This window comes from Carcharhinus amblyrhynchos, chromosome 9 (genome assembly GCF_965287045.1).
Source record: "Carcharhinus amblyrhynchos chromosome 9, sCarAmb.v2.hapA, whole genome shotgun sequence".
Lineage (NCBI taxonomy): Eukaryota > Metazoa > Chordata > Chondrichthyes > Carcharhiniformes > Carcharhinidae > Carcharhinus > Carcharhinus amblyrhynchos.
The window spans coordinates 18710276-18723931 of record NC_137332.1 but is presented as its reverse complement, the minus strand read 5'-3'; the positions used below and the strand labels follow the sequence as shown (position 1 = coordinate 18723931).

Genomic DNA, 13656 nt, shown 5'->3' with positions numbered 1-13656 from the left:
TGATATTTAATGGCATTACAATCGCTGAATCTCCCACCATCAATATCCCAGGATTACCATTGATCAAAAACTTGACTGGAAGAGCCATATAAATACTGTGGCTACAAAGCAACTCATCTTCTCACTCCCCAAAGTCTATTCAACATCTACAAGATGCAAGTCAGGAGGGTGATCCACTTACCTGGATGAGTGCAGCTCTAACCTCACTCAAGAAGCTTGACATCATCCAAGGCAAATCAGCCTGCTTGACCAGGACTCCATCCAATATCTTAAACATTCATTCCCTCCAATATGGACTTGCAGTGTGGATTGTCAAGGCTCTTTTAATAGCAAATCCATGACTTCTCCCATTTAGAAGGACAAGGGCAGTAGATGCATGAGAATATCACCATCTGCGAGTTCCCCTCCAAGTCACATGCCATTGTGATTTAGAACTATACTGTCATTGCTTGACTATTGTTGGGTCAAAATCCTGGAACTCCCTCCCTGACAGCACTGTGGGTGTACATGCACCAGATTGCCCGCTGTGCTTCAAGGCGGTGGTTTGCCACCATTTTCTCAAGGACAATTAGGAATGGGTGGCAAATAATGATCAGTGCAGAGGCATCAGTGTGAAACCCTTGTATAGAAGGTAATCAAACTAGCAGAGAACGAGACCAGAATTTTACCAGCATGCCAGCCCCGATTCCAGCATTCTCCATTGGCTTCGGGTGGGATCGTACTAAACACGGGCGGATGGTCAAATTCCGCCCCAAGTTTGTGCCTCTGGCTGCTGAACACTGCACACAATCCTCCTTGCTATGGACACATTTCCAGCATCAAATGTATTCCCACTCACTAACTTTAAAAAATTTAATTTAAAAGAAAACTCAAACTTTTTCCACAATTATGAAACCTACTGCTGCACAAGTGCCTTTCCCTTGCCGATGCTGCTTAATAACTGCAGGTCATAAAACCAAATATTTTGTAAACATAAATTCAGTATACAAGTTAGCTGTAAAAAAAAATGCATTTAAATCCACTCATTTTATTCACAAATTCAAACAACTAAGTATTTCAAGTACTTTAAGTTCTTTAACTACATCTTGCAAAGCTTTACATTAAGATTAAAGTTCGTATTTCGTGGACTTGAATGGTCATCAAAAATTAGCAAGATGCTGGCTCCGTGCGGTGAAACCAAGAGATACTAAAATTATCCGTCGCTTCACAAAGTCGCAGCACTGTGCTCTTAGAATGTTCAAGCGAGTCTGTTGCGGGGAGCTTTTAAAACCTTACAAACTTGTCATACAAGTCTGACAAGCCCAGAGCTTCAAATTCTTGATGCATCTCAGCCCCTGATGGAAACTCTTTCACAGCAAAGCTTGTAAGCCTAAAAAGGAAATACATTTTTTTTTCTAATATCAGTACTTCTCATCCAATATTCAGAATGAAACAATTAATCTACTCCGACATGCTGGAGTATGATGTCTATAGATGGCTTCTACCTGAGCTGTCCCGCCTGGAGTTTCTCTTCACAGAGAACACTGATCATTTTCTCTTTGCATCTTTTGCCACTGGAATCCACATCCACCTTAGAGGTTTTCTGGAGAACCAGATAGTCCTTCCATTTTTGAGAACAAAAAGAACACACAAATTAAGCGTACAAAGCTGAAGATGTAGGTAATATTGTGAGCAATTTAATTTTAATAACAACTTGTCTGCGGCGAATGTCCTCAAATCTTGGCCCTCCCCTGGTCACTTCTAACTAACAGACAGTTTTGTTTAACAGACTCAAATTCTTCACAGGGTATGCCAGCTACATAGCCACTAAAATAAAAGTTATCCAGGTAGATTATCTTGGGCAGCACGGCGACACAGCGGGTTAGCACTGCTGCCTCACAGCGCCAGGGACCCGGGTTCGATTCTGGCCTTGGGTGATTCCAAAGATGTGTAGGTTAGGTGGATTAGCCATGCTAAATTTCCCCTTAGTGTCAGGGAGATTAGCTGGATAAATATGCGGAGTTACAGGGATAGGGCCTGGGTGGGATTGTTGTCAGAGAAGACTCGATGGGCTGAGTGGCTTCTTTCCGCAGTGTAAGGATTCTATGATTCTGGAAATAAAAATAATTCAGCAAGTTTACCGAGTGTACAACTTAACATTACAGACCAGTAAGGTTCCAATTGGATCCTTAGTCCGTTCAAAGCGAACTGATCTCCAGCGGAGAGGCACTAGGTGGAGAGTGTGATTTCAGCAAACCGGAGTTAAAGGAAAGATTGAACAGTTTAGGCCTATACTCGCTGGGATTTAGAAGAATGAGGGGAGATCAAATTGAGGTATATAAGATGATAAAAGATATGGATAGACGTGGAGCGGATGCTTCCTCTTGAGGGACATTCTAGGGCGAGAAGTCACAGTCTTAGGATAAGCAGTAGCAAATTTAAAACAGAGTTGAGGAGAAACTACTTCTCCCAAAGGGTTGTGAATCTGTGGAATTCTCCACCACAAAGTGCAGTGGATGCTGGGAGTGAGTAAATTTAAGGAGGAGTTAGACAGATTTTTAATTGGTAATGGGTTGAAGGGTTATGGGGAGAAGGCAGGAAAATGGGGATGTGAGGCATATCAGCCATGAGTGAATGGCGGAACGGATTCAATGGGCCGAATGGCCTCATTCTGCTCCTATATCTTACAAACTTATGAAAGAGTGGCCCCATTCTTATCATATTGAGTGGGTTTTCTCAAACAACCTGTGTGTCTACTTACATGAGAGAAGCACAGAACTGATCTCTGCTGCCTAAGCTGAACACAGCTCACCACTGAATTGTGAGCTCTTGAGGAAGTTACCAACACTTGCCTACAAAACTACACTACAGCAATAACTCCAGAAGATCATATGATCATAAGACAAAGAAGCAGAATTAGGTCACTCAGCCCATCGAGTTGGATCAAGGACAGGAAATTAACAGGAGATTTTTTTTAAAACCACAAAACGTAATTTAAAAAAACAAAAAAAGGCCTGATAAATTAGCAAAGGAAATCTGAAAGGGAGGGTAAGCACCTTGATATCTTTCCTCTGTCCTTGTAAAAGGATTAATATGAGTTTGCCCATAAACATCAATCTTCCTGTGAGTCTGAGGTCGGAGGTCCACTTCTCTATGCTTTTGATGTACTTTGCTTTGGCTCTCATATGATCTAAATGCACAAGTGCCATCCACACAGCATCATGTGGGCTGCATTGCTGCTGTGGATCATCACTTTCACTGGACTTGTCCACCATGACCTGTTCGGTGACACCCTCGCAGTTCTGCTGGAGCCACATCACCAACTCATAAACCATAGGCTGGCCGAGTAGAGTCCGTGCATGTCGCAATAGGCTCTGTTTCAAATCACAACACTGCTTGCGGGTAAGCTGATCTGAGCAGATGGAGATATCAGGAAGGCATGACGGATACTCAGGCGATAGCTGGAAAGTGATGGCTAACTGGATTTTCTTTGCACGATGTTCACAGGTGGCGTGGATTTGGAAAGTAATCCCTTCGGATTCTGTAACACATCAGATAAGCTCAATATTGCAAAGTTAGAGTTGGGAACTGAAACTTCTCCACACAAACAAAAAACATAATAGTTTGGCGAATTAAAGTAAGAGTACTTTCAGAAAGAGGTGAACTCTCAGTACAGTCAGCTAGTATTCCTGTGGCCAGTCACAGTGGAGACAGTGACTGACCTGACAGAGTTTGCGGTACACTTCGTACTGTAAACTGGCTGACCTGATAGAGTTTGTACTGCAAACTCTGTCTGCACTGTAACTGGCTGCAGGAATGCTAGCAGTGTTCCTGTCTTTGTATGATCAGACATGCAATGACGTTGCCTCTTTGCAAGAATCCTACAAAACACTTGAAAGGCAAGGCAGAAATAAATTCAACTTTTCAAAAACAGTTGTGTCATTTTCCTCAACCTGACAGAAACATGGTCCTTCAGGTCAGTGGAGGTTACAGATACAAATGGTACAATGGCCGTCTCAACGTGCACTCACCAACTTTTACAGATGCACCATAGAAAGCATCCTTTCTGGATGTATCACAGTTTGGTATGACTCCTGCACAGATCCAGACTGCAAGAAACTACAAAAGGTTGTGAATGAAGCCAGTCCATCACCCAAACCAGCCTGCCATCCATTGGCTCTGACCACACTTCCCCCTGCCTTAGGAAAGCAGTCAGCATAATCTAGGACCCCACGCACCCTGGACACACTCTCTTCCACCTTCTTCCATCGGGAAACAGATACAAAAGTCTGAGAACACACACCAAACAACTCAACAACAGCTTCTTCCCTGCTGCCATTAGTCTTTTGAATTGACTTACTATATGTTACGTTGATCTTTCCCTACACCTCAGCTATGAATGAAACACTAGCTCCCTCTCCTTTCCTTCCCCCCATATACTCTTTATCTGTATACCACACAAGAAATAATACATTTCACTGTTTCCCAATACATGTGAGAATAATAAATCAAAACAAGTAAAAAAATGTCCAGCCTACAGCTCTTTGGAAAAGCCTCTGATCTCTGATAATTTAATGCTGCAAGGCCAGGTATCTCTATCCAAGTTGCCTTTACAACACTTATCAGCTGGTTCGTCAAATGGTGTGCCCCATTCGAATTTCACCAGCCTGGTTGCTCCTGGCGCTGCTTGCTCACAATAGGTGGATTAAATCCTAAACTACTACGGTGGTTAGCACTGCTGCCTCACAGCACCAAGGACCTGAGTTTGATTCCCAGCTTGGGTCACTGTCTGAGTGGAATTTGCACATTCTCCCTGTGTCTGTGTGGGTTTCCTCCGGATACCTCCCACAGTCCAAAGATGTGCAGGTTCAATACACATTGATCCCTTAGTATCAGGGTGACTAGCTAGAACAAATGCATAGGGATATAGGCCTGGGTAAGGTCTAATGGCCTTCTTCTGTCCTGTAAGGATTTCATGAGAACATCACTATCTGTTAGGATCACTAATTTGACATGCTTGAAAATGAGGGGGAACATAACAGAAAAATCAGGCTTGCATTTGTAAAGCATTTTTCATAGCTTTCTTATGTGTTTTCCAGTTACGTACATTTTATCTTTAGTCACTATTGTACTGCAACAGTTAATTCAAAGAAAGAGCAGTCCCACAAACAGCAAAGTGACAATATTGTTTTACCTTACTATCTGTTTCTAATGATGTTCATGAGGGACATATGCCAGGAAAATTCTAAGCAGTGTCAAAAGGTCCACGTGAAGGGGCAGATATCAGATCGGTTTAACATCTTATTGTCAACAGTACAGCCCTTCCACAGTAACACACTGGAGTGTCATCTTCACTTCCGGGCTTCAATCTGATGAGTGCAACTTCATCTCATGAGCTACTGGGGCACACTGATTAGCATTGCTGCCTCACAGCACCAGGAACCCGGGTTTGATTCCCAGCTTGGGTCACTGTCCATGCGGAGTTTGCACATTCTCCCTGTGTCTGCTTGGGTTTCCTCCAGTTTCCTCCGAAAGACTTGCTGGTCAGGTGCATTGACCCGAACAAACACCGGAGTGTGGCGACTAGGGGAATTTCATAGTAACTTCATTGCAGTGTTAATGTAATCCTTATTTGTGACAAATAAATAAACTTTACTGAGTCAGAGATGAGAGGGCCCAAGTTGACACTCAACACATTTCAATTTTGGATCTTCAGCTAGAACCTACAAGTCTGACAGCATCTGTGAAGAGAAAGAACAGAGGAAACGTTTCAAAGTCTGGATGAATCATACCAGCTCTGATGAAGAGTCATCCAGACTTGAAACATTGGCTCTGCTCCCTTTTCATAAATGCTGTCAGACGTGCTGAGAGTTTCCAGTATTTCTGTTTTTCAGCATCCGCAGTAAATTGCTTTTATTACAGAAGTTACAAACAAGTGTTTCATTAATACTTTCATATTGGTGAACATTTTCACAAAATGAAGGAGTTAGTCATCGACTTCAGGAAGTAAGGTGAAGGACATGCCCCCGTCTACATCAATAGGGACGAAGTAGAAATGGTCGAGAGCTTCAGGTTTTTAGCTGCCCAGATCACCAACAACGTGCCCTGGCCTCTCCATGCTGTCGCTACGATTAAGAAACATCACCAACGCCTCTACTTTCTCAGAAGACTAAGGAAATTTGGTATGTCCCCTACGGCTCTCAGTAACTTCTACACTTACAACCAGAAAGAATCTTTCTATGGTGCATTACAACTTGGTATGACTCCTGCACTGACCAAGACCACAAAAAACGACAAAGGGTAGTGAATGTAGTCCAGTCCATCACGCAAACCAGCCTCCCATCCATTGACACTGTCCACACCTCCCGCTGCCTCGGCAAAGCAGCCAGCATAATTAAGGACCCCACGTACCCCGGACATACTCTCTTCCACCTTCTTCTGACAGGAAAAAGATACAAAAGTCTCAGGACACGTATCAAATGAGTCAAGAACAGCTTCTTCCCCGTTGCCATCAGACTTTTAAATGGACCTATCTTGCATTAAGTTGATCTTTCCCTACACCCTAGCTATGACTGTAACACTACATTCTACACTCTCTCCTTTCCTTCTCTATGTACGGTATGCTTTGTCTGTATAGTGCGAAAGAAACAATACTTTTCACTGTATACTAACACATGTAACAATAATAAATCAAATCAAAGCCATTGATCTCCCATGACACTAACCCACGAAAGGCAAGACAAGGTATACTCTACAAGTAAAACAGGATTGAAGAATGGACTGGGACTGGACTTGGGAACTCTGAGGTCATGAAAGATGCTATATTAATGCAAGTTCTAGCTTTCATATAAATTTGATAAGGAATGCAACTTAGAGGGTTGATGATAGGAGAGGAACACCACATTTAACTAAGTGAAGCTCCTTGTCAAATTCTACCAAGTTTGGTTTACTCCATTGATTTTATTCCGAATGATGAGGTTTCCGATCCTCATGAATACTAATGGGTTTTTCCACCATTTTCCATTTTTATTCAATACGTCATATCTCTTCCCACTGGCGGCATGATCGAGAACCAAAGGACAATTGTCAAAAGAAGCAATGGCGACAGGAGCAAAATCACGTTTACACAGTAGGATATAGGATTCACTGTCTGGGAGAGTGGGGGAGGCAGGTTCAATTGTGGTCTTCCAAAGGGGAACAGTATAATTACCTGAAGAGAACAAATTCAAGACCAAATTGAAAGGGTGGGAGAGTGGAACTGGCTTGCAGAGAAACAGCATAGACATTTTTACATTCATTGATGGGAAATGGGCGTCGTTGGCTGACCAGTATTTATTGCCCATCCCTAGTTCCCCTTGGAGGGCAGTTGAGCGTCAATCGCATTGTGTGGCTCTGGAGTCACATGTAGGCCAGACCAGGTAAGGACGGCAGATTTCATTCCCTGAAGCATATTAGTGAACCAGAGAGGTTTTTTCCGACAATCAGCAATGGTTTCAGTAGATTCTTAATTCCGGATTTCTTTAATGCAATACAAATTCCATGATCTGCTGTGGCGGGATACAAACCAGGGTCCCTAGAGCATTAGCTGAGTTTACAAACTCATTGTCTAGCGATAAGACCACTAAGCCATTGCCTCCCCTAAATATGACACCAAACAGCCCCCTTCTGTGCTCTTCACCACGCTCTCATTTTGTGTCTGAACTGCACAATTGCAGAATTCTCAGTGAGATCAGGAACCCCAGTGTCTCTGTAATGGTGTCTGAGCTGCAAGAGTCTCAGTGAGATCAGGAACCCCAGTGTCTCTGTAATGGTGTCTGAGCTGCAAGAGTCTCAGTGAGATCAGGAACCCCAGTATCTCTGTAATGGTGTCTGAGCTGCAAGAGTCTCAGTGAGATCAGGAACCCCAGTGTCTCTAACTGTATCTGAGCTGCAGCAACCTCAGTGCTCATTGTTCCAGAGGAGCAGCTAGAGAGCTGATTCAAGTGAGCAGAGCTAGCAGGTAAGAGGGATTTTTAACTTACTTTTTATCTGAGCTTTTTCTAAGGCAGAAGTGTAAAGTAGGCCCCAGTGAGATCTGGGAAGTTTTTTCTCGCCCAATAAATTTGAACAGGGAGGAAACCCGAGACACTACATGTGTAGAGTCTCCCACCCTTCCCTCTCCTCTAACCTAGATAAAGACTTGGAGTGAAAGCAGGTAAGCTTTCTTTTTTTTTCGTTTCTTCCTCTAACCTAATGGGGGTGAGGGAATATCAGGCAAGACCTTTCTTTCTTTTTATCAGCAAGTTATCTAGAGGGAATGGCAAAAAAGGCAGTGCAATGTTCCTCCTGCAGAATGTTTGAGGTGAGGGATGCCATCAGTGTCCCTGCTGATTTCATCAGTGGGAAGTGCACCCATCTCCAGCACCTCATAAATCATGTTGGGGAACTGGAGCTGGAGCTAGATGAACTTCGGATCATTCGGGAGGCGGAGGTGATCATAGATAAAAGCTTCAGGGATTTAGATACTCCGAAGAATGAAGATAGATGGGTGACATTGAGAGGGGCTGGGAGGAAGCAGCGAGTGTGAGGATCACCTGTGGTCGTTCCCCTCAGCAACACGTATACCGCGTTGGATACTGTGAAGGGGGACAACCTAACAGTGGTAAGCCAAGGTGACCAGATCTCCAGCACTGAGTCGTCCCTATGCTGCAGAAGAGAAGGGAGAGCGAAGGAGAGTAATAGTTACTGGGGACGCGATGGTTAGAGGGACAGATAGGAGGCTCTGTGGCAGCGAAAGAGACTGACGGATGATATGTTGCCTCCCAGGTGCCAGGTCCGTGACGTCTCAGACCGTGTTTTCAGGATCCTTAAGGGGGAGGGGAATCAGTCGCAGATCGTGGCACACATCGGTACCAACGACATAGGTAGGAGGAGGGACGGGATTTAAAACAGGAATTTAGGGAGCTAGGATGGAAACTGAGAGTCAGAGCAAAGCATGTGGTCATCTCTGGTTTGTTGATGGTGCCACGTGCTAGCGAGTTGAGGAACAGGGAGAGAGTGCAGATAAACATGTGGCTGCAGGGATGGTGTAGAAGAGAAGGTTTCATTTACACGGATAATTGGAGCACATTCTGGGGAAGGTGGGACCAGAGCAAACAGGACGGTTTGCATCTGAACCAGAGGGGCACCAATATCCTGGGAGGGAAATTTGCTACGGCTCTTTAATGGGGTTTAAACTAATTTGTCAGGGGATGGGAAAATGAGCTGTAGTCCAGAAGCCAGTGTTGAGGGTGGTGAGGTACTAAGGAAGGTATCAAGGTCGCTGGCGTGTACAGGCAGACAGGATGGTGGGTTGAAGTGTATCTACTTCAATGCAAGGAGCATCAGGAATAAGGTAGGTGAACTTGGAGCATGGATTGGTACTTGGGACTATGATGTTGTAGCCATTATGGAGACATGGTTAGAACAGGGACAAGAATGATTGTTGGCAGTTCTGGAGTATAGATGTTTCAGTAAGAGTAGGGAAGGCAGTAAAAGAAGTGGAGGAGTAGCATTGTTAATCAGGATAGTTTAATGGCTGCTGAAAGGCATTTCGAGGGGGATCTGCCTACTGAGGTAATATGGGCTGAAGTTAGAAATAGGAAAGGATCGGTCACGTTATTTGGAGTTTTCTATAGGCCCCCAAATAGTAATAGAGATGTGGAGGAGGAAATGGCAAAGCAGATTATGGATAGGTGTGGAGGTCACAGGGTAGTTATCATGGGTGACTTTAACTTTCCAAATATTGATTGGAACCTTTATAGGTCGAATAGTTCAGATGGGACATTTCTTGTATAGTGTGTGCAGGAGAGTTTCCTGACACAATATGTGGATAAGCTGATAAGAGGTGGAGCCGCATTGGACTTGGTACTGGGTAATGAATTCAGCCAAGTGGGGGAGCACTTTGGAGATAGTGACCACAATTCAGTGTCTTTCATTATTGCAATGGAGAGGGATAAGGTCACACGACAGGGCAAGGTTTATAATTGGAGCAGGAGTAATTATGATGCGATTAAGCAAGAATTAGGGAGCATAAGACGGGAGCAGAAACTGTCAGGTATGGGCACAAATGAAACATGGACTTGTTCAAGGAACAAATACTGCGTGTCCTTGATAGGTATGTCCCTGGCAGACAGGGAGGAAATGGCCAAGTAAGGGAACCATGGCTCACAAAGGAGGTTGAATGTCTTGTCAAGAAGTAAAAGGAAGCGTATGTAAGGATGAGAAAACAAGGTTCAGTTGGGTCGCTTGAGGATTACAAGGTAGCAAGGAATGAGTTTAAAAAAAGGGCTTAGGAGAGCTAGGAAGGGGCATGAGAAGTCCTTGGCAGGTCGGACAAAAAAAAAATCCAAGGCTTTTTGCTCTTATGTGAGAAATAAAAGAATGACCAGGGTAAGGTTAGGACTGGTCAAGGATAGTGGTGGGAACTTGTGCATGGAGGCAGAAGAGATAGGAGAGGCGTTGAATGAATACTTTTCTTCAATGTTCACTAAGGAGAGGGGCCATGTTTTTGAGGATGAGAGTGTGATACAGGCTGATAGGCTGGAGGAGGTAGATGTTCTGAGGGAAGTTGTATTAGCAATTTTGAAAAACCTGAGGGTCAGTAAGTCCCCTGGGCCAGGTGGGATACATTCTAAGATACTTTGGGAGGCAAGGGTTGAGATTGCGGAGCCTTTAGCTTTGATCTTTGGGTCCTCACTGTCCACGGGGATTGTGCCAGAGGACTGGAGAGTGGCGAACGTTGATCCTCTCTTCAAGAAAGGAAATAGGAATGATCCTGGTAATTATAGGCCAGTTAGTCTTACTTCAGTGGTCGATAAGTTAATGGAAAAGGTCCTGAGAGAAAGATTTATGACCATTTGGAAAGATTCAGCTTAATCCGGGATAATCAGCATGGTGTGAGGGATAAATCTTGCCTCACAAATTTGATTGAATTCTTTGAGGAAGTAATTATGTGTTTAGATGAAGGTAGAGCAGTTGATGTCACATACATGGACTTTAGTAAGGCATTTGATAAGGTTCCCCATGGTAGGCACATGAAGAAAGTAAGGAGGTGTGGGATAGAAGGAAATTTGGCCGATTGGATAAGTAACTGGCTATCTCATAGAAGACAAAGGGTGCTGGTGGAGGGAAAATGTTCAGACTGGAGGCCAGTTACCAGCGGTGTACCACAAGGCTCAGTGCTGGGTCCTCTGCTATTTGTGATTTTTATCAATGACTTCAAAGAAGGGGCTGAAGGGTGGGTTAGTAAATTTGCTAGTGACACCAAGATTGGTGGAGCAGTGGAAGAGATGGTGGGCTCTTGTAGACTACAAAGAGACATTGATAGGATGCAGAGCTGGGCCGAAAAGTGGCAGATGGAGCTTAACCCTGATAAGTGCGAGGTGATTCATTTTGGTAGGACAAACTTGAATGCGGATTACAGGGTCAACGGCAGGGTTCTGAGGAATGTGGAGGAACAGAGGGATCTAGGGGTTCATATCCACAGATCTCTGAAGGTTGCCACTCAAGTAGATAGAGCCATGAAGAAGGCTTATAGTGTGTTAGCGTTTATTAACAGGGGGTTTGAGTTTAAGAGCCGTGGGGTTATGCTGCAACTATACAGGACCTTGGTGAGGCCACATTCGGAGCATTGTGTGTCATTCTGGTCACCTCACTATAAGAAGGATGTGGAAGCATTGGAGAGAATGCAGAGGAGATTTACCAGGATGCTGCCTGGTTTGGAGTGTAAATCTTATGAGGAAAGATTGAGGGAGCTGGGGCTTTTCTCTTTAGAACCGAGGAGGATGAGAGGTGACTTAATAGAAGTTTATAAGATGATGAGGGGGCTAGATAGAGTGAATATTCAGAGACTATTTCTTCAGGTGGATGTAGCTGTTACAAGGGGGCATAACTATAAGGTTCATGGTGGGAGATATAGGAGGGATGTTCGAGGTAGGTTCTTTACTCAGAGAGTGGTTGGAGTGTGGAATACACTGCCTGCTGTGATGGGAACTTTCAAGCAGTTGTTGGATAAGCACATGGAGCACACCAGAATGATAGGGAGTGGGATAGCTTGATCTTGGGATCGGACATAGCTTGGCACAACATCAAGGGTCGAAGGGCCTGTTCTGTGCTGTACTGTTCTATGTATGTTCTAGATTAGGAACCCCAGTGTCTGTAATCGAGTCTGAGCTGTAGGAATCTCAGTGAGATCAGGAACCCCAGTGTCTCTGTAACTGTATCTGGGCTGCAGCAACCTCAGTGAGATCAGGAACCCCCAGTGTCGGTAACAGTGTCTTAGCTGCAGGAATCTCAGTGAGAGCAGGAGCCCCAATTAACTGTGTCTCAGCTGCAGGAATCTCAGTGTCTCTGTAATTGTGTTTGAGCTGCAGGAGTCTCAGTGAAATCAGGAACCCCAGTATCTCTGTAATGGTGTCTGAGCTGTCGGAGTCTCAGTGAGATCAGGAACCCCAGCGTCTCTGTAACAGTGTCTCAGCTGCAGGAATCTCAGTCAGATCAGGACCCAGGTGTCTCTGTAACTATGTCTGAGCTGCCGGAGTCTCAGTGAGATCAGGGACCTCAGTGTCTGTAACTGTGTCTGAGCTGCAGGAGTCTCAGTTGTATCAGGAACCCCAGCGTCTCTGTAACAGTGTCTGAGCTGAAGGAACCTCAGTGAGATCAGGAACCCCAGTGTCTGTAACTGTGTCTAAACTGCAGCAATCTCAGTGAGATCAGGAACCCCAGTGTCTATCACTGCATCTGAACTGCAGCAATCTCAGTGAGATCAGGAACCCCAGTGTCTATCATGGCATCTGAAGTGCAGCAATCTCAGTGAGATCAGGAACCCCAGTGTCTGTAACTGTGTCTAAACTGCAGCAATCTCAGTGAGATCAGGAACCCCAGTGTCTATCACTGCAACTGAACTGCAGCAATCTCAGTGAGATCAGGAACCCCAGCGTCTCTGTAACAGTGTCTGAGCTGCAGGAGTCTCAGTGAGATCAGGAACCCCAGCATCTCTGTAACAGTGTCTGAGCTGCAGGACTGTGTGAGATCAGGATCCCCAGTGTCTCTGTAACTGTGTCTGAGCCGCAGGAATCTCAGTGAAATCAGGAACCCCCGTGTTCCCAGTGTAGAAATTGCACATTTAACCCCAGTCCCCAAAGTGCTGCAATGCTTCACCTGATTCCGCCAGTAACTGGAAGTCTCCGCTGTAAATAGCTCCGAGTGCAGCCACTTCCTCCCGAGCAGCCATGGAGCAGAGGCTGGGAGCCGGTTCCGGGGTGGGGGCTTCACTCTCCTTCCGCTGGCCGGCCTCCAGTCACTGCCAGGCGGCTGGGCGGGGCTGCTGGAGCCGCTGTTTACAGGGAGCAGCGGCACAGGACTAGAGTGTCAGCGGAATTTAAATCACCAAAAATAAAACTGAGCAACATTTACCAACAAAATAAAACGATCTTTTAAGTTTTTAAGTAGGATTGCAACAACTCCAGGATTATTGTAACAACATCTCAGAATGTTCTTACATTGCAGGTTACAATGTTACAGTAAAGTATACCCTGACACTCGGGTATGATTTAAGGGCAGCAAGATGGCATAATGTTGCTGTCTCACAGCTCCAGGGACGTGGGTTCAGTTCCATAGAACCATAGAAACTCTGCAGTGCAGAAGGAGGCCATTCAG

The 13656-nt window shown here is 44.8% G+C and overlaps 1 protein-coding gene across 1 annotated transcript; it reads right to left on the bottom strand.

The window, feature by feature from the left end:
• Positions 1-1007: 1007 nt before the first annotated feature.
• Positions 1008-13252, bottom strand: rwdd3 (RWD domain containing 3). Its single transcript, XM_080196510.1, has 4 exons — positions 13159-13252; positions 3036-3520; positions 1485-1600; positions 1008-1369 (listed from the first exon to the last, which is right to left on the bottom strand). The coding sequence occupies exons 1-4, from the start codon at positions 13229-13231 to the stop codon at positions 1264-1266; spliced, it is 780 nt and encodes a 259-aa protein (XP_080052636.1). The 5' UTR covers positions 13232-13252; the 3' UTR covers positions 1008-1263.
• Between the last annotated feature and the right edge of the window lie 404 nt (positions 13253-13656).